The sequence below is a fragment of the Alosa pseudoharengus genome, unplaced genomic scaffold (genome assembly GCF_046254945.1).
Source record: "Alosa pseudoharengus isolate Yale_2024_CS ecotype anadromous, Long Island Sound unplaced genomic scaffold, YU_APseudo_1.1 YU_APseudo_1.1_scf_17, whole genome shotgun sequence".
NCBI classification, from domain to species: Eukaryota; Metazoa; Chordata; class Actinopteri; order Clupeiformes; family Clupeidae; genus Alosa; species Alosa pseudoharengus.
The window spans coordinates 9,621,025-9,648,524 of NW_027468640.1; the positions used below are offsets into that span (position 1 = coordinate 9,621,025).

The following is a 27,500-nucleotide window of genomic DNA, read 5'->3' on the forward strand; positions in this document are numbered from 1 at the left end:
GACTAGCCTAGCACCATCCTCCTTTCTGTGAGGTAGCCTACACCACACATAATATTAAAGAACATTGGTGAACTTCAGGCAAACGTTGCTTAATAAAGAACACACTTTATTCCATCATAGTTTGTCTACGTTAGTGCTAGCCAAAGCTTGTCAATAATCCCACAAACATAAAGCAGGCTAATGTAGTTTTCTTCTTGATAGGGATCTTGGTCGACGTTTATGACGTTAACGTTAGCTAAATTAGCTAACGTGATCTGGCATTGCTAGCTTGTACTAGCAAGGATAAAAACAAACTCTTGAAAGATTGCTAAGCCATCAATTTAACTTCTCCAAAGACTACCAAAGGTCATAAAGAGTAAGCTACATCAGAATCATTTAACAATATGCTTTGGGACTCACCTGTTAACGAATAACTTTGCACTTTAGATTCAACTGGCTTCAGCCCTTGTTATCTCATATGAGGAGTCCTTCTGGCTCTGTAGGACCAACGTCTCTGGCATGACTAGAATTTATGTTATCTTTAATTTGGACAAACCTGTAACCTTATACGGACCGTAAACGTATGCATTTTCTGGTCTCTACAGTCCATCTGTCTTGCAAATAAAGTTACAAGCATAGACTGTATAAAATAACGTTAAAGGAACACGCCACCCAATGTCAGTAGTAATATATGTTCTTACCTTAACTTTTACGAGTTGAGTCATACCTCTCCCGTGTTGGTACATGCACTCAAACGCTCTGGTGCGTGGCGCGAATGTGTTAGCATGTTGCTATGCTAGCGGGCTTTGACGTAGCCAGCCGTAGAAGTAATCAAAAACATCCACGTTTTCCCGACTTAAATACAGTTGCACGAGTAGTTGATAGAAATGTCTACGGCCACACAACATGAAACGTGGCGATTTTCCAAGCAAATAAACAGGAGAACTACAATGTGTGGCGCAATAGCACTTGGGAGTACTTCGACCTAGCGTGGTAATATTGTTAACACCTAATTGTAGATCCTACCAGAGTTTAGAATCCATGCTTGATCGACCCCTCAGCCTCCCCCTACCCTCTGAGCGAGAGAGAGGCACACACACTAGAGATGCGCTGATGGGCTATTATTTTAACCATAACTGCATAGCAAAACTTATCATCCATCAGCCATACATCAGCACCAAAGTTTTTTGACCAATTTTCAAAACCGTACCCGCCCATCATCCGCTAGTTGTTTTAATGTAGGCTTAGGCTATATGGGTGATGCAGCGCTGCTGACGTGAGGCTAGAAAGCCCTTGTCTGTTCTAGAAAGACTGATCCAATGCAGCAAATATATTAAAAGGCTAAAGTCATACGTTGGCTATGTTGTAGCCTATCCCCAGAATATCAGCAGCAAACTCAGTCTCTGTCTCGCAAAACAGTCTCTAAATAAAACGCACATCGGCCAAGCAGCTAGTTCAAAATCGTGCATACAAGTTAGAAAAACCTAAAGCATTAGTTTAGGCTATGTAGCCTCAATGTTGTCAATGCAGGACAGACTGTCAGCTGAGGGGGAAAAAATTCTGTCGGTCTGTCCGAGTGACATTAACTAAATAAATCCAAAATATAGCCATTGTCGTAAGGTTAAATTGTGTGTAGCCTATGGTGAAGTTATAATCAGACATCAAGCAGTGCAAAGCAAATGCAGCAGTTGGGAATATGTTGGAAATTACTGATTTTCAGCCACTTAATGCTCATTCTGGTGTATACAATGACAAGATGTACAGAAGTGTAGTGTATCAATTACCCTAATATACAAGTATATTAAATTAAATATATTTAAATTAGGCTCTTAAAGTTGCTTATTTGAGTAGGCCTAGGAGAAAAGCAAACAGGTGTAATAGGGAAATTAAAGGGCCATCACCGTTTTGTTTTTTTTTTTGGGGGGGGGGGGGTGTCACGACCTGGTGACGTAATTGATATGCAATTGTGTGTGACGTCATCTAGCGACATTTAGCGACTTTTGGAGCTGGCTTTAGCTACTTTCCATTTGTAATAGTTGGCAACACTGCACCAGAGCGTTTGAGTGCACGTACCGACACGGGAGAGGTATGACTCAACTCGTGAAAGTTAAGGTAAGAACATATATTACTACTGACATTGGGTGGCGTGTTCCTTTAATGTTTACTCACACCACGTTTTGCTCGAAAGGTGCACAGATCCGCCCACTCCATTTCAAATTCAAACAGCCATGTTATTGGTCAACTGGACTGCCTATACATTTAACTGTGTTGCCTATAAATTTAACAAAATGCCACATTCATCCTCTCACAACCTCTACTACATCACAAACGTATAGGCACTACCTTACTAAGACACAAAATCAACAAAAGAAAAAATATTATTTGATGACCAAAACTGATAGATCAGTGTGTCTAGGCTAGGTTATTGCACATTGCCATCCATGTGGCTGACATATAAGGCCTAAAGGCTACACACATTAGTATTTTATTAAAGGTGAGATGACTATGAAACTATACAAACAATTTATTAGGCCTACCAAAAAAATATACTATCCTTAAGTACACTTTATTACAACTCTAAGTATTAGCAATTTAATACACTTAAACTAAATAAACTTCTTTACCATTTAAAATACACTAACAACAAAGTACACTTTTAAAAAGTACATTACAAAAACACTTTGAATATTGCACAATAAGTAAATGTAATTTTAGTACACTGAAGTTGAGCTTAATAACATCTACTTTGAAGTATACTTTCTAAAAGTACACATTAAACATACTTTACATAAAGTACAAAAAGTGTAAGCATACTTGCTTTATACTTCATATACTTTAATCATATTTCTAACACACTAAAGTATACTACTTTTTTACCTGGGATGTCATGTGGTTGCCGTGCAACAGAGCACCGGGTGGAACTCTTGTGCGTAGTGGCCACTGAAAGTTTTTGTGAAAACATTCAATTTCAAAACTACCTCCCTCATTCAGTTCCCTAGTATGTTGGAGGAGAACTACCACCTCAGACTGTTTTTTAGTGTTTGCAATCGCTGGCAGAGAACAGAAAACAGTTTGCAAATGTTTACTAACACTTGCCAATGCTTGTGAATTTAGATAGATAGATAGATAGATATATAGATAGATAGATACTTTATTGATCCCTAGGGGAAATTCAAGAATTTGAACACACCTCTGGACCTGTCTGGCAACAGACATGGATCTGACCTGGGTTTGGTCTGGATATAGCCTGAGTTTGACCTGGGTTTGACCTGGGGTTAGCTCACCTTGGCTTTGGTCTGGGTCTGGCCTGCATGTGCCCTAGGTTTGGTCTGGATTTGGGTTTGGCCTTGGTTTGATCTGGGTCTGGCCTGGGTCTGGGAGCGAACATTGGCAAGGAAAAGGCTTGGAAGAGCGAGTCGATGTGAAGCTAGCTTTAGCCTCACTCGAACTCCTCCAGGAGATGTTTACGTTTCCTGGACCGGCTGAAGTTCTTTTTGGTCAGTGTGGAGTTTGTAGGTCTTGTTGATTTAGCAATCTCTGGGAATACGCTGATAAAGATGTTTGGATTGCAGGAACCGATGTCCAAAAGTTCCTGTCGGGTAAACTGTTTTTACCGAAAATACTTGAAATAAACAAGCATACAGTATTACCACTAATTTACAAAATCCGGAGAGACACAGAGCGTCACGATGCCTCCGCGCCGCTATCTTGGATCTTGACATGTCTCCTTTTGTGTTTTCCAGGGCCCTCATGGATTCCCTGGACCGAAGGTAAGTCCCTTAACCACAAGGAGAGAGTGCACTTGACCGCCAGTGCTATTAATCCCCACATGCATGCTGGCCAATTATAATCAGTAATCAAATTAAAACTCTCATTACCTTAATACACTGTAATATAGTGACTCTAAACAGATGACATCATGGTCACATGACCGCACTGACATGGTGAACCAGAGACGACATCTCAGCTTCCACAGATCAGTTTGCTCATTACGACCTAAAGGGTTGTACTGTGCTGTATGTTTAGATGATGCAGACCCACACTCACATGCTACCTTAGGGCAAACACTCACTGAAAACCTTTAATCATCTCCCAAAACCTGAAATACATGTGGAAAATTACAGCCCAAGAGGCTGCAGCAGGTGTGTATGTGTGTGAGTGTGTGTGTGCGGTGTGCCTGCGTGTGTGTGTGTACACGTAAGCCTCCTGCCTCGAGCGCCCTTCTCCTGAGCCGACCTTTGCCCTCTGGCATTTAGGGGGAGCCCGGGATGCATGGCCTGAAGGGAGCGCGAGGGGAGGCAGGGCACAAGGGGGACCGCGGACCTCTGGGGCTCCCCGTAAGTAGCCGCCAGCCGCCAGGCCACTCCATGCCATGGCACGCCACAGACATGCATCTGGGGGGGCTCTGCACCCCTCCTCACTCCTCCTCCTCTCTCCTCCTCATCACTCCTCCTCCTCATCACTCATCACTCCTCCTCTCTTCTCCTCCTCTCTCCTCATCACTCCTCCTCTCTCCTCCTCCTCTCTCCTCATCACTCCTCCTCTCCCCTCATCACTCCTCCTCATCCCTCCTCACTCCTCCTCATCCCTCATCACTCCTCCTCTCTCCTCATCACTCCTCCTCATCACTCCTCCTCCTCTCCCCTCATCACTCCTCCTCCTCACTCCTCCTCTCTCCTCCTCCTCTCTCCTCATCACTTCTCCTCCTCTCTCATCACTCCTCCTCCTCACTCCTCCTCCTCTCTCCTCATCACTCCTCCTTTCTCCTCATCACTCCTCCTCCTCCTCTCTCCTCATCACTCCTCCTCCTCACTCCTCCTCCTCTCTCCTCATCCCTCATCACTCATCACACCTCCTCTCCTCATCACTCCTCCTCCTCTCTCCTCATCACTCCTCTCTCCTCTCTCCTCCTCCTCACTCCTCCTCATCCCTCATCACTCCTCCTCATCACTCATCACACCTCCTCTCTCCTCATCACTCCTCCTCCTCATCACTCATCACTCCTCCTCTCTCCTCATCACTCCTCCTCCTCTCTCCTCTTTACTCCTCCTCCTCTCTCCTCATCACTCCTCCTCCTCATCCCTCATCACTCCTCCTCCTCTCTCCTCCTCCTCACTCCTACTCATCACTCATCACTCCTCCTCTCTCCTCATCACTCCTCCTCCTCTCTCCTCTTTACTCCTCCTCATCACTCATCACTCCTCATCACTCACCACTCCTCCTGTCTCCTCATCACTCCTCCTCCTCTCTCCTCTTTACTCCTCCTCCTCTCTCCTCATCACTCCTCCTCCACTCTCCTCCTCATCCCTCATCACTCCTCCTCCTCTCTCATCACTCCTCCTCATCACTCATCACTCCTCCTCTCTCCTCATCACTCCTCCTCTCTCCTCATCACTCCTCCTCCTCTCTCCTCTTTACTCCTCCTCATCTCTCCTCTTTACTCCTCCTCCTCTCTCCTCATCACTCCTCCTCCTCTCTCCTCCTCATCCCTCATCACTCCTCCTCATCACTCCTCCTCCTCTCTCCTCCTTTCTCCTCATCACTCCTCCTCCTCTCTCCTCATCACTCCTCTCTCTTCCTCACTCCTCCTCCTCCTCCTCTCTCCTCATCACTCCTCCTCCTCTCTCCTCCTCATCCCTCATCATTACTCCTCTCTCCTCATTACTCCTCCTCCTCTCTCCTCATCACTCCTCACTCCTCCTCCTCTCTCCTCCTCTTCTCTCATCACTCCTCTCTCCTCATCACTCCTCCTCCTCTCTCCTCCTCATCCCTCATCACTCCTCCTCCTCATCACTACTCCTCTCTCCTCATCACTCCTCCTCCTCTCTCCTCATCACTCCTCCTCCTCTCTCCTCCTCATCCCTCATCACTACTCCTCTCTCCTCATCACTCCTCCTCCTCTCTCCTCATCACTCCTCCTCCTCTCTCCTCCTCCTCTCTCATCACTCCTCTCTCCTCATCACTCCTCCTCCTCTCTCCTCCTCATCCCTCATCACTCCTCCTCCTCTCTCCTCCTCATCACTACTCCTCTCTCCTCATCACTCCTCCTCCTCTCTCCTCATCACTCCTCCTCCTCTCTCCTCCTCATCCCTCATCATTACTCCTCTCTCCTCATTACTCCTCCTCCTCTCTCCCCATCACTCCTCCTCCTCTCTCCTCATCACTCCTCCTCCTCTCTCCTCCTCATCCCTCATCATTACTAAACGTGGCTTATTCTCTCCTCATTACTCCTCCTCATCTCTCCTCATTACTCCTCCTCCTCTCTCCTCCTCATCACTACTCCTCTCTCCTCATCAATCCTCCTCCTCTCTCCTCATCACTTCTCTCTCCTCATCACTCCTCCTCCTCTCTCCTCCTCATCCCTCATCACTACTCCTCTCTCCTCATCAATCCTCCTCCTCTCTCCTCATCACTCCTCTCTCCTCATCACTCCTCCTCATCCCTCATCACTCCTCCTCTCTCCTCATCACTCCTCTCTCCTCCTCATCACTCCTCTCTCCTCCTCTCTCCTCATCCCTCATAACTCCTCTCTCCTCATCACTCCTCCTCCTCTCTCCTCCTCATCACTCCTCATCACTCCTCCTCTCTCCTCATTCACTCCTTCTCTCTCTGTCTTTTTCCCTTTCTTTCTCATATTCCTTTTATCTCTTTTATTTTAGTCATCTGTTTCCCTGATACATTTATTTGTGTCACTTCCTTCCATTTATTTTCTCTTTTTCTTCTCTTCTTCAATCGTTCTTTTCGTTCCACCTTTCCATACATGCATTCTTTTCTTGTCATCTTTCTTTCCTTTTAATATCTTTTTTCCATCTATTCTTTCTTCCTTCTTTCCCTCTGTCTCTTGTTTTTCCTTTACCCTTCCCTAAAACGTTCCTTTGCTCCAAAGCATCAAGTCCTCTGGTCTGCCATATTTTCCACTAACTTCCCTCTCAGAAGCGTTCATCTGTTAGTGTCCGTGTGTGTGTGTGTGTGTGTGTGTGCGTGCGTGTGTGTGCGTGTGCCTGTGTGCGTGCACGTGCGATGTGTGTGTGTGTGTGTGTCTTTGTGACTCCTTGCATTCTCTTCACCCTCAGTCTTGCCTGCTTGTGCCACCAGCCAGCTGGTCACCCTAAAACACACATTCACTTGCTTGTCTGTTTATCACTTTGTTTGTTTGTTTGTTTGTTTGTTTGTTTGTTGGTCTCATGCTCCCTCAGTAACAGCGTTGACGGTATCTGTGTGTTCATCATGTACTAATCCCCTTGTTCATGTCACTCATCCCCCACATAACCTCACAGGGAGCGTCTGGCTTGGACGGCAAGCCTGGGATAAGGGTGAGTTTCACCTGGCACAGTTTCATGCCCCTACCCCCCACTCCCTACTTACCCCCCACCCACCACAGATACCCCCAACCCCCCACCCTCCACCAGCAGCTCCCCGCCCACCACATTGTTCTATGTCCATGAGCTCATTTACAGCAGAAGTCAGGGGCTGAAACCTTTCATGGATGTCCATTTAGCTGTGAGGCTCTTCTGATAGTACTTTGTGTACATACATTCATATACAACATTAGTAGTGGAAGAAAAAAAGCAAAATACACACATGAATGGAAACAAAGAGGGCAAAAGGAAGCCTCAAAATCAGACTCTTCCAGGTCCCTGTCTTTGTGTTAATGAGAGTGTTATTAACACAGTATTAACATCAACTCATCCATTAACATTACCGTTGCTGTTATTCTCATCGTATCGTACCTGTGTGTCTGTGTGCACTGGACATGCAAGTCATGGACAGTTTGTTGTTTTCTATTTATTTTCTATTCTGTTATTTTGTTCGAGTGAGACAGAATGCTATAGCAATGCAGACACAGAGACCAGGTGTGTGTTTGCCCTTTTGGAAAGGCACACTGTGTGTATTTGACACCGAGGGTTCTGGGCAAGCCTAAACACTGAACACTGGCTGCCGTCTGGCAAGACGTGTGTCCTTGTGTGTTTACTGGGAGGATGTGTGTGTGTGTGTGTGTGTGTGTGTGTGTGTGCGTGTGTGTGTGCGTGTGTGTGTGTGTGTGTTTTTTACGGAAGAATCTGGTAACGTGAATCCTCTTGCTCTAGGGAATGGATGGACCAATTGGAGCGTCAGGACCCGCAGGTCCAAAGGGAGATGTCGTAAGTTAAATAGGCATAGTTATATAGTTATATAGTTAACAGTCCTATATATATATCACCAATATATCCAGTACATGCACAAAGCGCATGCTAGAGGAGAACACACTGCACCGACTGCATTGTGTGCTACTTTATATTAAAATGTTGTATTGTCATGGTGACCTTGGTTATTGGTCACTTGTTGCTGATGGTGATCTGTGTTGTCGTGGTGACCTTTAGTGGTCACTTGTTGCTAATGGCGATCTGTGTGATCTCTTGGCACAGGGTGAGAAGGGGGCAGACGGGGAACCTGGGATAAGGGGACCATACGGTCTACCTGTAAGTATTGGACACACACACACACACACACACACACACACACACACACACACACACACAGTGAGATTTACCTGTGTGCAATCTCTCTCTCTCTCTCTCTCTCTCTCTCTCTCACACACACACTCTCTCTCTCTCTCACACACACACACTCTCTCTCTCTCTCTCTCTCTCTCTCTCTCTCTCTCTCTCTGTCTCTGTCTGTCTCTCTCTGTCACACACAAGCAATAAATCATAAACTAACTTAGATGATGTGTGTTCCCTTACAGGGCTCTCCTGGAACACCTGGACTGGATGTGAGTTTCATTTAAATGTTCTTTTAAGAGTGGCTTTAAAATGTTGTTGTACTAGCACTAGATGTGTGTGTATGCGTGTGCGTGCGTGTGTGTGCATGTGTGTTTGTGTGTGAGGCGTGTGTGTAATCAACCAGTTGTATTTTACAGGGCTTACCTGGTTCAGCAGGCGAGAAAGGCGACATTGGGGAGAGAGGAGAGAAGGTGACCCGGATGTGATCAGTAGTTTTAGGACTGATCCCTTGGCCAGATAGAATCTGATTCTGGAACTGGACCGGTGCTGATCCGCTGATCCGCTGACTGGCCTGATCCGGGCTGGTTCTGTTCCAGGGTCAGATTTCTACCTGGTTCAAATATGTCAGTGGACCATCAGTGCTTAGGAACAGGGCCTGCAACATCCATACGGAAATATAGAAAATAGACATAAAATTATCATAATTCCAAAATGATGCAGACATTATGTGCAACTTCTGGGGTATGCCACACATAACACAGCACAACACAGGAAGTTTGCAACTTCTGTAAAAACTCCTTGGTCAACAGGACCTTTGAGAGAACATTGACCCAAAACGCTTTGAACTGTTCCAAGTTTCACTGAATTGGCACTTCAATTAGACTGTTTTTTTATTGTTATTCACTCTTCAGCATTTTTCATCCCATTATGTGAAACATTGACATGAAAGTCATCTTCTTTTTTACCCACAATTCACTATGAAAACAACAAGCTATTGTTAAGTGTCTTTGTGGCAAGGCAGTTAAGCTAGCAGAGACGATAAAACATGGTTATGACCATATAACCATGTTTATTATCTATTGTTAAAGGCATATTAGGAATAAATCAGAGCTGATTATAGTCCATTTTAGAGACATTGTGTTGTGTTACAGATAGTCCATTGACAGTAGGCCACAGACTGACTTGGTTTTTGCTTGTTTGCTTGGCATTAGCTTAGAGCACTATCTCTCTCTCTCTCTCTTTCTTTCTAATATAGCTAAATGCTGTGCATAAGCCTGTTTCTTAGATTAATCACACACTTCTGGCATCTTTATACTGTTTAACCCTGTAGTACAAACACACACACACACACACACACACACATGCATACACACACACATGATCCATACAGGCATGAAATATATTCCCAGTATAAGCATGCGTTATAATCAGGGGCGGAGCTACGTGGTGGCCACTGGTCAAAGCTTGGCCACCCTGCTGCCCCCCCCCCCCCCAGCTCCGTTTAGTGAAAATTAAAAAAAAAAAAAAAATGCTGCCGTTTTCGACGGCACTTTGTCAACACTTTGCAAAGCAGCGACTGAACCAATTAGGCTACTGCACTCTATCTACGACCATTGGCCCAGTCAGGAAGTGTAGCCCACGGTTGTGATCAAATCGTGAGTAGGCCTAGTGCAGCAGCAGCAGCAGCGGGACAATTCAAGTCATCTGTTAAAAACACTTGACAGTAGACTACTACTTAACCTCAGTAACAACAGGTGAGTTGATGATGAGTTGGAACATTAATGCTAATAAGATGTTAGAATGTGTCACGAATCATAGCCAAGTGAGCTGTGTTGGGCTGTCCTTAGGTAGGCTCTGACATTGATGTGTGGGGCTGATCAGAAATAATCAGATGCCCGCGCTAACGACGTTACAAAAATATTTCAATAAAATTCTGGTGAAATGCTAGCATATTAGGCACATATCTCCGGATGGCTCCAAGAAAAGTAGACTAATAGGGCCTAGCCTAGGCTACTTTATAAAAAACATAAATTGCTGACTGCTTGTGGTTCTTGCCATAGCTGGTCAGGCAGAGGCAGGCTGCTTTGCCTGAGATCTTTGTTACATTGCTCCAGAACTGTTCATCACAGCGAGATGAAACCTTATTTGCGTGACAGAGCAGAAGTGGGGCTTTCCAACGAGACTAAACACTTGCCTGTGCGATCAAGTATAGAAATAAAAAAATCATCGATGTTTCTGGGCTATAAAAACAGACAACGAGACTGCAAAATAACATCATGTACAAAAACACACCCATGCACACCCATTACTCTCGTTTGAATTAGGCCCTACTCACGAACCCGTGATCGGATAGATGTCACACATGTCAGATGAAAGAGGAGACACAGCGCTATCATTTGATACCAAGTACATCCAACTTCATATAGCTCGACTTACCCCACGTTTTTGTGTGTTGTGGTGGCAAGGCATGTTCATAATCCAACGCTATCATGTGTTTCTCTATGGCAAAGTATGTTCATAATGCGGTTTTGAGATCCCAGCAAATTCCTGCATGGCATCCAATTCGAGACTCACATTGCATCCCAATTTATTTGACAAAGAAACACCTTTTTGCCTTCACTTTGTTCATGACAATGCAGTAAAAAGTTGTTTTAGAATCATCATGAGTGTACACACAGAACGCAAACTCAGGTTCAGTCAGGTCAGATCAGTTCGTGTCACAGATATGGAGCACAGAAAGGCCATTTTTCATTACTAAATAAAAAAAATGGCATTCATTTCTGTAAGGCGCACACCAAATTTCTAAAATTGCTCAGCCCCAAAGCCCCCCTTCACCATGGTTCTTATATTGCCAGATTGAGGGCAGTCTGTTTTAGTTCTAATGTCTGTATTAAAGATGGTCAATAAAGCTTGACGGCGGGATCAGGATCGGCGATTAGATGATGATTTATTGTAGATGGTACAATAATGAATAACAGAACACAGGCTAAGTCTCAAACAGTAAAACTGTGCAGAGTCTAACAGTTGTGGTTGTTATTAGAAGTGGCTGCTGAGCCTTCCGACAGAAGATGCTCCTCGGGTCGCTTCCTCGATCCGTCTCCGTGTCAAAACCTAAGACAAAGCCTGTTATACTAAAACATACAAACGTCAATCATGCCAACGTGGCAGGTGCCAACCAGTGTACACAACCCGGCCCTGGCCAGATGGAGATACTAGCCCGAATAGGGAGACATGCTGTCTCCCTCGGCCCATGTTATCACTGATGTTCCTCGGATGTTCCTAAACATCGGCCTGTATGACCTTCCTGCTGGTACACAGGCCTAAGGCACAAATATGTACAATAATATGGACCTCTCCCTGTTGTATACTACACACAGAAGTAACATATGAACACATCAGAATACAGTAAGAATACCCCAGAATTCTACAGTAGTTAGTAGTTTTGATTCTCAAGTGCCACACCAATAAAAAGTCTGGACCCAGCTGGCCCCCCCTATAAAATAATCCTGGCTACGCCCCTGCTTATAATATTGGAACACGCTGCTACACAATAAAATAAAGTTTCGACATTTTAGCACAACATTTTCAATTTTCTAACAGCATGATTTGTCAACATTCATGACATTTGTTTTCACATTATCATATATTGCAGATTTATGGAAAGTGTTCAAACTAGCAAAACTGCTCCTGTGCACCATTTGGCATGTCATAGACAAGGACATTTCTTTTCATGTTCCTGCATCTCACATCAAGCTTAGTGGTTTCGCTTGAGACCGTTATGTAGATATATGTAGCCACCCACATGCATTTAGGCTGAAGTGTAAAGATGCTAGTTGTGGTAGGGTGCGATGTGTGCGCTCGAGTAATGTTTCTATATATAAATACCGGTAGATACTTCTTCATAAAACTGTATCCCTTCATTCATTGGCATTATAATTAGGTTTGTTGGCTCTGTTCGTTATGAAATGTCATGCAAATGATTTGATATCATTTTTTCATTCTCCATGACTTTCAATCAGCCATCTCCTAGCCATGTTCATTCTCAACCAATCAATCAATCAATCAATCAATCAATCAAACCAATCAACCAATCTAAGTTGGCTTTCTTTCCAGGTTATAATATCTTACAAAAGTTAAACAGTGAAAACTACACATGTGGAATGCTTGGACTCTTTGGTATCGTGTGAAAAAGGGATACGGTTTTCATAGCTTAATTTGATTTCTTTGTTTGTAATACATGTTTGTTTGTATGATTTGTTTGTTTTGTGTATGTTTCCAGGAGAGAGTGTTGTGATTGCGAGTGATGGCTTTATATTGTGTTCTGTTACCCCTGCCAGTGTCCCTCCTGACAACCTTTCTCTTCCCTCATGCCCTTGATGATGACCCTGTCTGTCCCTCTTCTCCTCGCCCCTTCCTCGCTCCCTCCATTTTGTGGGGGGGGAGGACCAACCACTCGTCCTCCTTTTCCTTCTGATTCCCTCCTTCCTTCCACTGGACGGTGGAAAGCTCTGGCTTCAGAAAGTAAAAGTCCTATCACATATTTGTTCCAGCCATTCACTCAACTAAAGCACAACTCTATGGCCAGGTAGATCAGCTAATCAGCTAATCACCTGTGTAAAGTGCATATGTTGTGTTGGGACATGGTAGGGTTTTACCAGAGATGTTTTAAAAAAGTAGATTCCAATCTTCACAAGTAGAGCCCCACCGATAAATCAGGGTGCCAATATTATCAGCCGATATTAGCTAAAAGCTTGAAATTGGTGGGCACTGTTGATCTCTTCCAGCATTGTGCAGATCTGGCTGGACATGAGGCATGTTTGTAGGCAAGATCGAACGCGGCCACTTTGTAGGCTATTGTAAGATTAAGCCAGATCTGCGCAGCGCTGCAAGATCGAACATAGCCACTGATTTGATGTTACCGGAATGCAAAGTCAGGCAATCCACTTCCTTCAGAAACAGGTCTTTTTATAACCTCTCTGTACACTTTTAAAGTTTACAATACTTTGGTTTGTCTGTTAGGACCCTACCCATGCTACTACCACCAAAGTGTAAGGCTATTTTGAGCCTCGTCAGTGGTTTGAAAATAGCGATTTATTTTGACGTGGCTTTATGCTCCATAGCGATGCGTTATAAACCATTTCATTGCTAATACAAATGGCCTAACTCAAAACTCTGATTAACGTAATCTTGCTCCCAAACGAAAGTTTGAACTTGTTATCATCCATAAGTAAACCTCAGGTTGTTTTAACCCCGTATCTTTCCTTTACACATTACGCCGTCCAACTAAAATAATGTTGCTTGAGTGGTGGAGGCTAACTTGATTGTTAGTGAATTTGTAAGCTTATAACTAGCGATGATTAAAAAAAAAAAAACACACACATTCACAATGCATTTACACCTAAACAGAAATTAGGAGGTGTCCTCATTTTGGCCTATTTGTCCTCACTTTTAGACACAACCTGTACTCCTTTTCAGAGTCTGGTTGGTGGTCACCCTATTTCTGTTAACGGTGTGTAAAAGTACATAAAGTACATACCCTAAAATTATCATGGTAATGGTGTTTGTCACAGATAAGAACAAAGACATGAAGCTATTATTCATAATAATGCTTTCATCATTTATTGTATAAGAGCCTTTAATTTGAATACCAGATAGTTTGGCCTATTTAAACACAATGTCCCACCTTGATCAGAACTTTTCAATATGCTAAATACAGTACTAGCATATGCTATATGCTAAATACTAGCATAGTACATTGTGTTTTCTAAAAAATAATATTAGCTGATTTATTATTTAACTGGTTTTGAAATTCTAAAATATCGAAATCGGTCTTTAAAATCTAAAATCCCATAGGATTCTATTCAAACAAAAAATATGTAATGGCTAACTACCTTTAGCTTATGTCATATTTATCCCATAGAAATCCATTCAAACAAACAAAGAAAAACAACAACAAAAATAAACGTTTGGTCTCCTGATGGGGTCAAGGCACGGTGCCCTTTTGTTTGAATGAAGTCCTTTGGGATGTAAGCTAAAAGCTAGTTAGCCGTTACACTGCTAAGATTGTCATCTCCCCCATTAGAACATCTCTGTTTCTACTTTCTGAAGGATCAGTTTTCCAGCTCTCTAGTCTTCCTCGTCCTCCTCGTCCCCTAACGGTCACTCTTCCCTCCACTGCTCCCCAGAGCGTGGTGCTGTGCGTTTAATCCTTACCTGTAACTACGGTGTTATCCCAATCCCAACCCCAATTTTCTGATTCAGTGAGGGCGACCAACATACTTTCGAACAGGTATCGATGGAAAATTAGTGTTTCACTAGCGTGAATGTGTACATTCTGATGATGATTTTTATTATTATTTTTTTTTTCATAATTTCAATTATCATTTATATTGATATTGTTATTAATCATCATTTATATTGATATGGTTAATCATCATTTATATTGATTTGGTAATTCTATATATTGATACTTCTTTTAAAACACCTTGCCTTTTTTTTCAAATTTTTTTTTTCAACAGTTTCTTAATTTCCCATATTTCCCAGCATGCCCCTGCTCCTATTCAGAATTTACATTCTACATTTGGTACTTCGGATGACCTCTGAGGTCACATCAGGTCTGTCAGAAACTGACTGGGAGCCCTGCACACACACACACACACACACACACACACACACACACACACACATGGTCGCCCTCACTGACACACTGACCGACCCTATGAACTTCTCAGTTGTGATTGGAGAAACTCTTGCGCTGACCGAACCATTGTGTCCACAGGGGGAGAAGGGAAAGAAGGGCAGAAAGGGGCCTAAGGGGGAGAAAGGAGAACAGGGTGCCCCTGGATTAGATGCACCCTGCCCGTTGGTATGTCCCGGCTATGAGCTCTCGGATTCTTTCTCGTAGCAATGATGCAAGGCAGTTTGACGGCTGTCCAAAGTCCTGAACCCCCTCACCCCCACCCCACCCAATCTCCTAAAACCTTTTAATCAAACTCAACCTGATAAGAGGGTCTGCCCCACCCCCCCTCAACCTGGCTTTACCATAACATAAACAACAAATTACACTACCATAAACAACACAGAGCTAGGTCTCGCTAGCTCAAGCTGTGCTATTATTCCCAATACAATTTCTGATTGAGACAAATGAGCTTTTCAGATTATGTTGGGACCTACTAAATGTATACTGTTTACCTAAGAGTAGTCACCCTATTTGTTACTCTATAATGACATACAAATTGTCCTGTAAATGAGCCCTTCAAGATTTCCCATTTATACCCCTCTCTCACACACACACACACAGAGAAAGACACACACACACACACACACACACATAAACACAAACACACACAAATTAGTCTTTGGACAAATTGGTGATTGGACCTCCAGTCCTCCAGTAAGCCAGGATTGCCCAGGGTGGGGCCGCCCCTCTCCGCCCAGGCCCGAGCCCCCTTCGGTGGGTCAGAAGTCGGGCGCGTGCAGCCCTGAGTCCCAGTAACACTCCCAGTTCCCTGTGTGTGTGTCGCAGGGGTTCCGGGGCTTTAAGGGGGAGAAGGGGGAGCCGGGGCAGCCTGGGCTGGATGGGCTCGATGCCCCGTGCCAGTTGGTACAGTATTCTCTCTTCCTTCCTCTGCCTGCGCATGCCCTCTACCCACTGCCCACTGCCCACCGACACATTAATGCACACACACACACACACTCTCACACACACACACACACACACACACACTCACATACACACACACACACACACACACTCACATACACACACACACACACACACACACACACACTCACATACACACGCACACACTCACTTACACACACACACACACACACACATTCACACGCATACACACACACACACACACACACACACACACATTCACACGCATACACACTCACATACACACGCACACACACACTCACATACACACGCACACACACTTACATACACACACACACACTTACACACACACACACACACAAACACACACTCACACACACACACACACACACTCTCTTTTATAAACACACTCTCTCTCTCTCACACACACACACACACACAAACACACACACTCTCTCTCACACACACTTTCTCTCTCACACACACACACACTCACACACATACACACACACACACACACACACTCATACAGGCATACACTCATACAGACATATACAAACACACACACAGCCAGCCAGCCAGCCTTCCCATGCATGCCTTTTTCTCCTTGCTGAGAGGGTCTGACTCACAGCCCTCTCTATGTCATATCACTTCCTGCATGCTCACCATCAACCATGGCTCTCATCCAACCACTTTCACTGCATGCGGACCAATCAGAGGCCACTACTTTTAACCCTTTTCATCTGACCCCTAGCTGACCTGTCCTTCTGACCTTCTTAAACAACGTGGAACCATCTCTTAGTAAATGGGTGCTATAAGATCATTTACTTGCCCAGTGTCCCCTCCTTGACCCTTCCCTAACATTCCCAACCTACTCCTCTGTATTAAACTGATAGTGCCTCCCCTGACCACCTGTTTAGCTTATCACATCTCCCTATGGCTCCCCTAGCTCTGTGAGAGACTAACCCCTTTTATAGACCCTTTCAACAATAAAAACAAAAACAATGCTTGAACGTTCTATTTGGTTCCCAATCTACTTCCTCTGATATCTTCCTAAGATAACATATGGAATGTTAAAACGGAAGCCTTGTGGGGCCAACTATGATGCTGATAATGGAACTCTCTTGAAAGGGTCTATAGCAAAGATTCTAGAACAGAGCTCTGTTCTAGAATCTTTGGTCTATAGACCCTTTCATGGAATTTTCATTATCAGCATCATAGTTGGCCCCACAAGACTTCCTTTTTAACATTCCATATGTTATCTTAATGCAGAGGAAGTAGATTGGGGCCCAAATAGAATGTTCAAGCATTGTTTTTGTTTACCTTGTTGAAAGGGTCCATAGGTCTTACCCCACTAAAGGGTTTTTTACAGCATGGACCAGACTTTACCTGTGTCTGCCTTTACCTGTCCCCTCAGCTACACCTGAGTTCTCTTAACCCCACCCTCTCCTCCCTACCTGTACTCTCTCCCTGTTCCAATTGGACAGACCAGGACTGAAGGGGGGAAGTGAGAAAAGAAAAAGATCTGGAATCATTTTATGATGTTTTTGTGAGGGTGTAGTAAAATATGCTGTTCCCCTTTTGAGATGATCACCTTATGTAAATAGTTGATGAAATGATCTTAAAAAGTGTTATAATCATGTAATGTCTATTGTACTGTGTTAACCTCTAAACGGTCACCTAGTGGTGTGTCACGTGTGAGGAATAATGTTAGTCCAGTGTGATAAATGTCACTTGTTGATTTCCACAACAGTTACGACTAACGGGGATGCATGTTCATAGCCATCATGAAGTTTTTGTTGCATTTTCATGCCATTGTGACATTAATACGCCATATGCATGGATTTCAAAAAGGCTTTTAATATGTTTAATGTTTTGATGTTTTCACTGGGTCAAATCACTGCTGGTGTGTGTGTTAACACACTCTGCTTCATGTCAGTAAACAGTCAGATGTACAGTATATTCTCTAAAGCTGATGTCACACAACGCATCAACTCTTTGAGCCATGTTGCTGGACTGTGTTCCTGCGTGTTGTTGTTTGGGCACATTCCGGTCTTTTCCAGATTGTAGTCAAATATTTTCTGTTGTGAGAAACTTCAACGTTCATATGCAAATTTTCATGGTAACCCAATCAGAACACATGGAACCAGTACGGTATGTGGTTGCCCAGCAACACTGCTCAAAAAGTTGCCCCGTGTCCTCTTTTCATGTTTGTGTAAAATGAATTTGATTCTGTGTCCTGATCCTACTACTTTTATTCAGAGAACAAAAGAAAAAACTGTTATTGGCTTACTGACTTGTTACTGTTTACTGCCTGAAAGTCATTACTTTGAGTAGGGACACAGGTGCCCTTAAAAGCTGCTGACCCTGGTGGTGGATCTGGTTCAGTTCCGGCTCACTCCTGGGCCAGATCTGCGCCAGGTCTGGCCCAAACTTAGCCGGTATCAGACAGTGCTCTGTCACTGCTCAAAGTAATTACAGATGCCACTGCACGATGAAGCATTCTCTCACCATCAGATACTTAATTAAACAGTCCTCACTTTGAGAGCATGTTGATTTTGATCATATGAAACATCCTAACCGTGATTTGGCCGGAGTGAAAACATGTAAAAACATTTTTTTTGGCAGTTATATATACTGTTATGATATAAATATGAAGTGAGTAGCTGTGGTAAGTGCATGCACTGTACATTAGAATAGACATACGACACTTGTACACAATTGTGATATAGTGTACTGTAGGGTGCTTCAGGTGTGTGTTTGGCCTGTTATGCTGTCATGATGTCTTCTAAATGAGTTTCCCTCTGCCCCCCCCCCCCCCCCCCCCCCATCACAGGGTCCAGATGGCCTGCCCATGCCAGGATGCTGGCAGAAGGTAAGTGCAGCACCTAGTCTGGTCTCTGTCAAATACGTTAAGAGTACGCTGATCTGGCCCTAATCCTTGGTGTGGTCATCCCCACCAGAGCTTGTGTGTTTTGAGTTTCTTATTAAAGCTTGGCCACAAATCACAGCTGCATGAGGTTGCATCAGTGCTTCACTGATTGATGTTTAAAGCGTTACTGACTAGTCCTGATGAAGAAGAAGAAGAATAAAAACACTGTTTGTTTGTTCTGTGTCTCACCCAGTGTTTTCTCTTGTGTTTCTTGTCTCTTTGCAGTGATTGGTCTAACTCATACCGCATGGAGTTTGTAAATAGTGCTTCGTTTTCATTTTGTATTTATAGTTTTTTATTTGAGAAGATACTACAGAGAGAATAGAATGAATATATTATGTGTACGTGAAGAAGAAGGTGCACGGCCGTGCTGATTCTACATGCGTAGCTGCTTCAGTTCACCTGTGTGTGTGTGTGTGTGTGTGTGTGATGAGGCGTCAGCCGCACACGCACACACACACACGTCTGCATCGTGGAGTTCACACGCACACACACCCTTGACCCAGGACAGACGCTCACACAAGAGAGAGGCAGACATGCCCAGTCGCGTGTGTGTGTGTATGTGCGTGTACTAGCGGTCACAGAGCGGTCTGTGTTAAGACTGGACACCAAAGTGGACACATGTAAGGACAGAGCAGAGAGGACGAGGACAAACCTGGCACAGGGACAGCTGGGAGGCTGACTCCCTGCGCGCGTGCACACACGCACCAGACCTGTGTGTGTGTGTGTGTGTGCGCGCGCTTGTGTGTGTGTGTGTGTGTGTGTGTGTGCACGTTTTGCCATGAGTGTGTTCATCTCAAACTGTCCGATCCCTCACATTCGCCACTCAGGCCACGCAACCACCAGCTGGAAAAAAAAAAGATGAAAAATCAACAAAAAAACACAAACATCATCATCATCACCACCACCACCACCATCATCATCACAACAACCACGACCACCCCTCCACCCAAAGTCGCATGATATGAAACTGTTTGTGTATGGGTATTGTGCTGTGTTTCAGTTCGTACGGCTTCTGCTAAAAAACAACAACAACAAAAAAACAAACAAAAAAAACAAACAAACACTAACTGGCTTTTGGTCTTGCATTGCATCAGACAGCGTTAAAGTGTACTGTATTTGACCCATCATTGATATGTTTTTTTTTATTATTATTATTTATTTTAATTTCCCCCCTTTTCTTTCATGTCCTAAAGGGAGTGACGCCATGGCTGGTGGCTTAAGCGGAGGACAGGGCTCCTCTCGGTAGAGATGCTCGGGGCTCTGTTTTGTTTTCTTTATTGTGCTGAGGGTCACAGGGCCTCAGCGTTGCACAACAGCCTGGCTCTCAGACCTCCTCCTCTAACACCACACCACCCCCACACACACACATACACATGGTACGAATGCCATGGACATGCATGGACCTGTTGTCACTTGGAGGGGGGAAGGGGGGGGGGGGTGTCTCAGCCAATCATGAAACTCGCTCGTCTGGCAAGAAATTCTGATTGGTCAGGGCCCGCACCTAGGTGGGCCTTTTGGATTCCGCAGAACTGAAGGAGAGAATCTTAGCGAAGCGACTTCCTCCCTCCGAAACGGCACCTGAGGAGTGCTCCTGGAGGATTCCACTGAGTTGCTGCCAAGCAACGCACTTTGTCTGGCTGTCTACTGACAACACCAATAAGATAACGTTAGTTTTATTTGTTGCAGATAACTGTTTCATTGTGTGGAACAGCCTTCGGTGCCTCAACAATTTGTTTGTGTTTTTGTTTTGTTTTCGTTTTGTTATTCATTCCTGTATGAAATGTCGCAACATACCTTTTAATTATGCTTATTGAGTAATCAAATTTGTATTTTTCTTGTGGAATGGTACTCTGTGTTACGTATCTTGTTGAAGTTTAACAAAAGAAAGAAAAAGAAAACACTGGTGTTAATGTGTTATGAGCACCTGTGAGATATTCTAAATTTAAAATGGTGTTCTTATTTTGAGTGTGTTTTCCCCTTTGGCTTCAACAGAACTGAAATTTGTGTGTTTTCAAAAATGAAAATGTAGATTTGATCATCCCTATCTGAACTCACTTATCACAGTGTTTATACATCTCTGAGGCTTGATGATCAAAAAAACATCCCATAAACCCTTATTCTTTGACTCGGTGCATGTGTGCTGGAGAGGACGGTAGACTGTGTTTATTATGTTGCCATGAGTGTTAGAAAGATTCCACAGCATTTCAAAGAAATTCTTTATTTTTTACACATTGCTTGAGTAACTTAATAGCAGATAAACTGAAACATGACCCCATGCAGCTCAAATGAACTCACTTAACACATTTTTTGTTATATCTCAAGACTTTGGTTCAGATGTATAAACTAATCTCTTCATGTATTGTGGCAGTTTCCTCTTGTTGTCAGTATTTTGTTTAAACAAGCCAGAACTGTTTCATTTATCAGTCATTTATGAGTCATGCAGCTGTCTGTGTCTGGATGTAGTTCAGCTCTCTAGTTTTTTTTGTTTTTTTTGCAATCACTCAACCGCTATGTGAGGTTAGGATGTGAAATGGCGTCATTGCATTCCAGGTCCCTTAGAACAGTTACAAAATTATCTCTCCCAAAGCGTCTCTCTTCATCACTGGAACAGTCAGTGTTAAATCTGGGAGTGAGTTATTTAGTGGCCTTTTTCCAGTATGGAACAGGCCTACTGTAGGTATGGCATGGGTCAGTTGTGTAACTACAGCAAGGATCTGGCATGGACATCAATGGGGTCATGGAGAGTCCAGAGGTCTGGTTGCCCAACTCTAGAAGAGATTGTCCTCAGCTAGTATGGTCCAGTTGTCAACCTCTTGGATATAAATGGTTCTGATTTGGAATGGTTTGGTTGCCAAATTCTAGAATAGATATGGTTCTGATCTGGAACGCTTTGGTTGCCAAACTCTAGAACAGATATGGTTCTGATCTGGAATGGCTTGGTTGCCAAATTCTAGAATGGATATGGATCTGATCTGGAATGATTCATCTGCTAGGCCTAACTGTTGTCAGGTTAGCGACTCATAAGTTCATGTCCGTTGTGGTCAGTGGACATTTTTGCTGACAGTGTTCAGTTTTTTTTTTCTCTGAGTTCTGACCTGTATGTCCTACCAGAGTCAGAATACAGAAAAAGGGCATTTTTTTTGTCACTGACCATTTTAAGGCATTTCAAGGTGGGATTGTGTTTGTTGTTTTTCTTCATTGTTATGAAAGCATACATTTCCTTTATTTGATATAATGTGTGTTTGTGTGTTTTGTTTGTTTGTTTAGTGTACGTGTCTACATTTGCCCCACTGTTTTTAAAATGACACCCTATTTATTTTTTGTACTTTTCTTTCTTAAGAAGGCATACTGGTCTCTAAACAGGCATTCCTTTTTAGTCTGGTAGATAGATGGATAGCAAGCAGCCAAATCTCAGTTGAATCTGACACAGGCCAGAGGTCACAACTGTATTTCTGGGGCTGCTGCGGTCTGTTAGCTTTCTTAAGTCTTTCTGACACCACAATGCTTAGTTTCGCATCTGCGTCAGTTTGCTATATATTTGAACTTATTCTGTCTAGAAATGATGATACCTGAAAGATAGTTAACCCGAAATGCACACACAACTTTTGAACTGAAAGGTTTCAGAAACATTTTAGGCCTACGTTCTACAGTTCTACAGAATGCACAATAACTAATGCAGCTATAGGTTATTTATTTTCATAAATTATGATACCTGAAAGATATTTGATCCAGAACATACACACACAATCATTGTGCCGGACGGTTTCCAGTAACATCATATACAGTAAAGGATGCAGGGTCTCTAAAGTAGGCAGATTTACTGATAGACATCATCTAGTTGTACATCAAATGTTCATAATTACACTCTGATATAAAGTGCAGAATCTTTCCACAGTAAATACCCAGGGGTAATGAGGTAGCAAATGTCATGCTCTGATGAAGATCATGCAACTGAAATGTTGGCATGTTTAATCTTGACTTGGCCAAATAACAAAAGGTGAAATAGAGATGAGTCCAGTTTTATGAAGACGGTGTGTGCAACCTCATCAGCCCTGTTTATTTACTCTGGACTCTACGCAACTTTGGTTTAGCACCACACACAAAGCCTGGGAAGGTGCATCCTTACAAACAAATCACTTCTAACTGTAGCATGACTGTTACATGATTGGAGTGTGTAGTCTGCTATGCAAAGTTATACAGCATAAAGCTACTGACGTGGCATGTTTGTGTCATGGAGGCCAGAGATTGTGGGTTCACGTAAGGCGTTACCTTATTAAAAGCCTTAGCCTCTGCTCTCATAGCTTTTTATGGGTGTAATTATAAACAAGAGAAGAATCATTTAGAGCTTTATAAGGAATCATTAATAAGTTGTTAATCAGTAATGATGATTTAATAATGCATAATGTATAGATGTTTAAAGTACATAGTTTCCATTTTTGTGACATTTTACGAGGTTTACTATTCTCACTTACGTGAAGGGAACCTGCTCCATACAGGCCAATGTAGGGAAATATTAGTGAATAGGTCAATGATCAATCAATCGGCCTAGAAATTAATATTTGATCAATTAATCGGCCTTTCAATTAATTGCTGATCAATTAATCAGCTAAGAAGGATGGAGCACACTGGACAGGTCTGTCTGCAAGACTATGGAAGGCCTAGCGTGTAGATAAACAATTCATTAAATGGCTGACAACTCATCTCTCTCTCTCTCTCTCTCTCTCTCTCTGTTCTTTGAAATTTATCCTCACTCCCTGTCCACTGACTTATTTTCAGCTTGTTTCTCTTTACTCTGCTCTTGTTGAATTGAATGTAAGCTTCATTAATGTGTGTGTATAGTGGAATATGTGTGCTGTTTGAAAACAAAGTGCAATTTAACTTTTTGTTTTATGTAATAACAGTTTGCATCATTCTACAAATGCAGCTGGTTAGAAGTTATACAGACAGTTATCAATAGTTGCTGGATATTATCACTTTATATAAACACACAGTGTATTCCAGTCTTTGGAACTGCAAACCACAGACCATAAAACAGAACAGAGAAGAAACTAAAGTTAAGTTTTACAGGTTTGTCATGTTTTTTTCTTTGAAAGCATATTTTCATGAAACTTTGTACATGACTCTATTTTTCATTTCCGGTGCCTACGTTTATTTCTTTACTGTGTGTGGGCAATTGCATTTTAACAGAAGTAAGTGTCTTATAAGTTTTGTAATCAGAGATGACCTGATGTCTTTTGAGTATATTGACTTCATACCTGTAGCTCAACTACAAACTTGTTTTACTTTATACATTTTGGTGCTTTAGTGAAAGGGTCGAGTCAACATTATCACATATTTAACCAGAAATGGTTTTATTATGAGGACTTGTGATCAAACGTATACTTTTATTCTCTTCAATTTACTATTCCAACACCTGATACTGATATTACAAGGCATACATGGACATTTATCATTAGTTATCAACAGTTTTCAAAGTAAAGATGATGATAATGAGCCAACTTTTTGAGCAATGTTGCTGGGCATCCACACAGTCCCATGGGTTCTGATTGGATGATAAAAATGTGCCTACTCATGAATTTGCATACTGAAGTTCTTTACAAAAATGGTGGTCAATATCAATGGGTGTATGCCAGAACCATAATACTTTAGAAATATTGCCCAGCAACATTTCTCAAAAAGTCACCTTGTGTATCATTAGCTTAAGATATTTTACTTATCTAACGTTGAAGAACATAATTATGTTCAGAAATGTTTGGGAAAGCTGGGAGACGTTCAGCATGCGGAACAAAACAATCGCAGTCTCTTCTGTTTGCTTTTCATTCTTTGTCTTTTCTCTTTTTTTATTCACGATGTAAATGATATTTCTTTTGCCATGTTCTTCTTTTACTTGTTTCCTTTTCTATTGATATTTGTATTACTTTTTTTCTACAAGATTTGCTGATCATTGTGAACACGAGTGTCAAAGCCTTTGTTCACCGCATTATTTGGAAATTAACAATTTGGGGTGACTGTAGTCTGCTGTTGGAGTCAAATAAAGCCAATCTTTCAAACCTTTTCTTCATTCTCTTTGCTACATGGTTTCTTCAAAATCGTGCCATTATATTATTACAGACCAGTGATATTGCAGTTTAATCAAGTTCAGTAAACTCAAGTACTCTAAGGCTGAATATCCTTATAGATAGATAGATAGATAGATAGATAGATAGATAGATACTTTATTGATCCCCAGGGGAAATTCAAGATGCAACCCTGTGTATGCCTATATAGGGGGAGGAGGCTGTATGATAGGAGACAGAGCGAGACAGACACACACACTCTCTCTCTCTCTCTCTCTCTCTCTCTCTCTCACTCACACTCACTCACGTACTCTTGACGGCTGCGCGTTCTAGAAGAGGGTATCCTCGGCTTGCGTCTCCGTCCGGCACACTGTCATACTGCTGTATCGCGGCTAAGAGAACTGTCACTGCTGTTGCCCAAAAAACAGTAGCAATGGCAACGGAACTTTTCGAAAAACAGAAGACCATAGATCTCAGGAAGAAGCACATAGGGTAAGCAAGCTGTTCACAACCTCTGTGTAAAGCAAATATAAAGTTATTTGTGTATTAGGCTACTTCTGTTACAGAGGTAAGGCAATGTCACATGCTGCAGAGAAGCCACGGAATCCAGGTCAAGAGATAGGCTATCTTACCAAAATAACCCAGCGTAGCTAAACACAAGTAAACACGGGAAACTAAGTTGAACTTGAACTGTGTATGGGTATGCACACGCACACGAGCGCCAGTAGCAACAGATGGGATCAGCTGTAGCGGGGAAAGCAACTTACGTCCGAGGATGAAGTTGCAAATGACTCACTCCGACAAAAGGAGTTATTTAAACAATGTAAACAGCAGATGTGCAGATAAAACTTGACTCCATTACTTAATTGTGTAGTGAAGAATATACACATTGTTTAATATGTTCATTATATTTTAAGATTTCTGTGAAACTTTAATGGGTCAATTGGATTTCCTGGAAAAAGTAAAGAATAATCTCTCATGTCATCTTTCTCCGTCTCGTCACAGGCCGTCCTGTAAGGTATTTTTTAGTCATGATCCTATAAAAATTGTACGTGCTCGGGGTCAGTACATGTATAACGAAAAAGACGAGAAATACCTGGATTGCATCAACAATGTGGCGCACGGTAAGCTCCGTTCTCTCAGGCTAAACCACACACACACACACACACTTCTCTCCCCTCTGATCTGACAGTCTACCCTGATCCAATTTATCTGTAGTCATAGACGAAGTCTAACAGCCATTAAGATTATTGCTGATTATGGCTATATATCTTTGAATTCCACATGCATTTTAGGAATTCAAGGTGTGGAGAGGCAAGTTGCTCAATCTGCCCTAGGCTAACTAGAATAGAGCAGGCATTATTGTATATACATACCTTTCTATCTGTTTTTGTGTGAAAATGTGTGTAACAATGTGTGTGTGTGTGTGTGTGTGTGTGTGTGTGTGTGTGTGTGTGTGTGTGTGTGAGCGAGAGAGAGAGAGAATAGGATGCATATAACCACATTTTATTTCTGTATGTCTGTGTGCGAGCATGTGCGTGCATGCGTGTGTGTGTGTGTGTGTGTGTGTGTTTGTGTGTACTGTATGCGTGTGTGTGCTCCCCCTGCCAGCCTCTAACTGCTCTCTTCTCCATGCTCCTGCAGTGGGTCATAGCCACCCAGCGGTGGTGAGTGCGGGCTTCAAGCAGATGCAGCTACTCAACACCAACTCGCGCTTCCTGCACGACAACCTGGTGCAGTACGCCCAGAGGCTACAGGCCACCCTGCCCGACAAGCTATCCGTCTGCTACTTCGTCAACTCAGGGTAGGCCACCTGACTGACCAGGGTCATTCACACCTTCAATAAAGGCACACATGCACACTTCTGCAAAGGGGGAAGTTGCTTTATATAAGTAAGTATATATATATATACTTATATATATATATATACTCTTTTGACAAATTTGGTCTCTGCATTTAATTTATCCCAATCCGTGACACAGTGAACACACAGTGAGGTGAAGCACACACTAATCCCGACTAATCAGTGAGCTGCCTGCTACAGCAGCGCTCGGGGAGCATTGAGGGGTTAGGTGCCTTGCTCAAGGGCACTTCAGCCGTTCCTACTGGTCAGGGTTCGAACCGGCAACCCTCCGGTTTTGGGCTTGTCTCATTATTCAGACTTAAAGCCCTCATACCCTAAAAAGCAATTTAGTCAACATGGAACATGCACGCTTTTAAGGGTGGGAGTCGGGGGGGGGGGGTGAAACTTCTTGGGGTTGTCCCAGACTTGCACCCTATTCTGCAGGGTATACTGTAGGCCCCCTTACCAGGGCCATGCTCTCTTTTGAGTATACAAAATGAGGGTGGAAGGTGAAGGTTGAAGCTTTCTGGGCTCGTCTCATGAGTCGCACACACAGTCTTGCACCCTGAGGCTTCATCCA

At 43.1% G+C, this 27,500-nt stretch overlaps 2 protein-coding genes and 2 long non-coding RNA genes across 4 annotated transcripts in view; all 4 read left to right on the plus strand.

Annotated features, from left to right (window-relative positions):
* col25a1 (collagen type XXV alpha 1 chain) overlaps positions 1–7,424 on the plus strand; it is a 49,925-nt gene extending 42,501 nt beyond the window's left edge. Inside the window, exons 18-20 of the mRNA XM_076289585.1 lie at positions 3,723–3,749; positions 4,236–4,316; positions 7,257–7,424. Coding sequence (XP_076145700.1) covers positions 3,723–3,749; positions 4,236–4,316; positions 7,257–7,424 — 276 coding nt within the window. The remainder of the gene's footprint in view (positions 1–3,722; positions 3,750–4,235; positions 4,317–7,256) is intronic.
* Positions 7,425–8,089: 665 nt separating this feature from the next.
* On the plus strand, positions 8,090–8,732 carry LOC143127002 (uncharacterized). The gene is made up of 3 exons (XR_012987511.1): positions 8,090–8,120; positions 8,385–8,438; positions 8,705–8,732. It is a non-coding gene; the product is annotated as an uncharacterized LOC143127002 (long non-coding RNA).
* Positions 8,733–15,239: 6,507 nt separating this feature from the next.
* LOC143127215 (uncharacterized) lies at positions 15,240–20,456 on the plus strand. Its single transcript, XR_012987551.1, has 3 exons — positions 15,240–15,327; positions 18,923–18,961; positions 19,244–20,456. It is a non-coding gene; the product is annotated as an uncharacterized LOC143127215 (long non-coding RNA).
* Positions 20,457–25,375: 4,919 nt separating this feature from the next.
* The window catches only part of etnppl (ethanolamine-phosphate phospho-lyase), an 18,228-nt gene continuing 16,103 nt past the window's right edge, over positions 25,376–27,500 (plus strand). Inside the window, exons 1-3 of the mRNA XM_076288561.1 lie at positions 25,376–25,569; positions 26,083–26,201; positions 26,722–26,881. Of these exons, the coding sequence (XP_076144676.1) occupies positions 25,511–25,569; positions 26,083–26,201; positions 26,722–26,881 (338 nt within the window). The 5' untranslated portion in view covers positions 25,376–25,510. The remainder of the gene's footprint in view (positions 25,570–26,082; positions 26,202–26,721; positions 26,882–27,500) is intronic.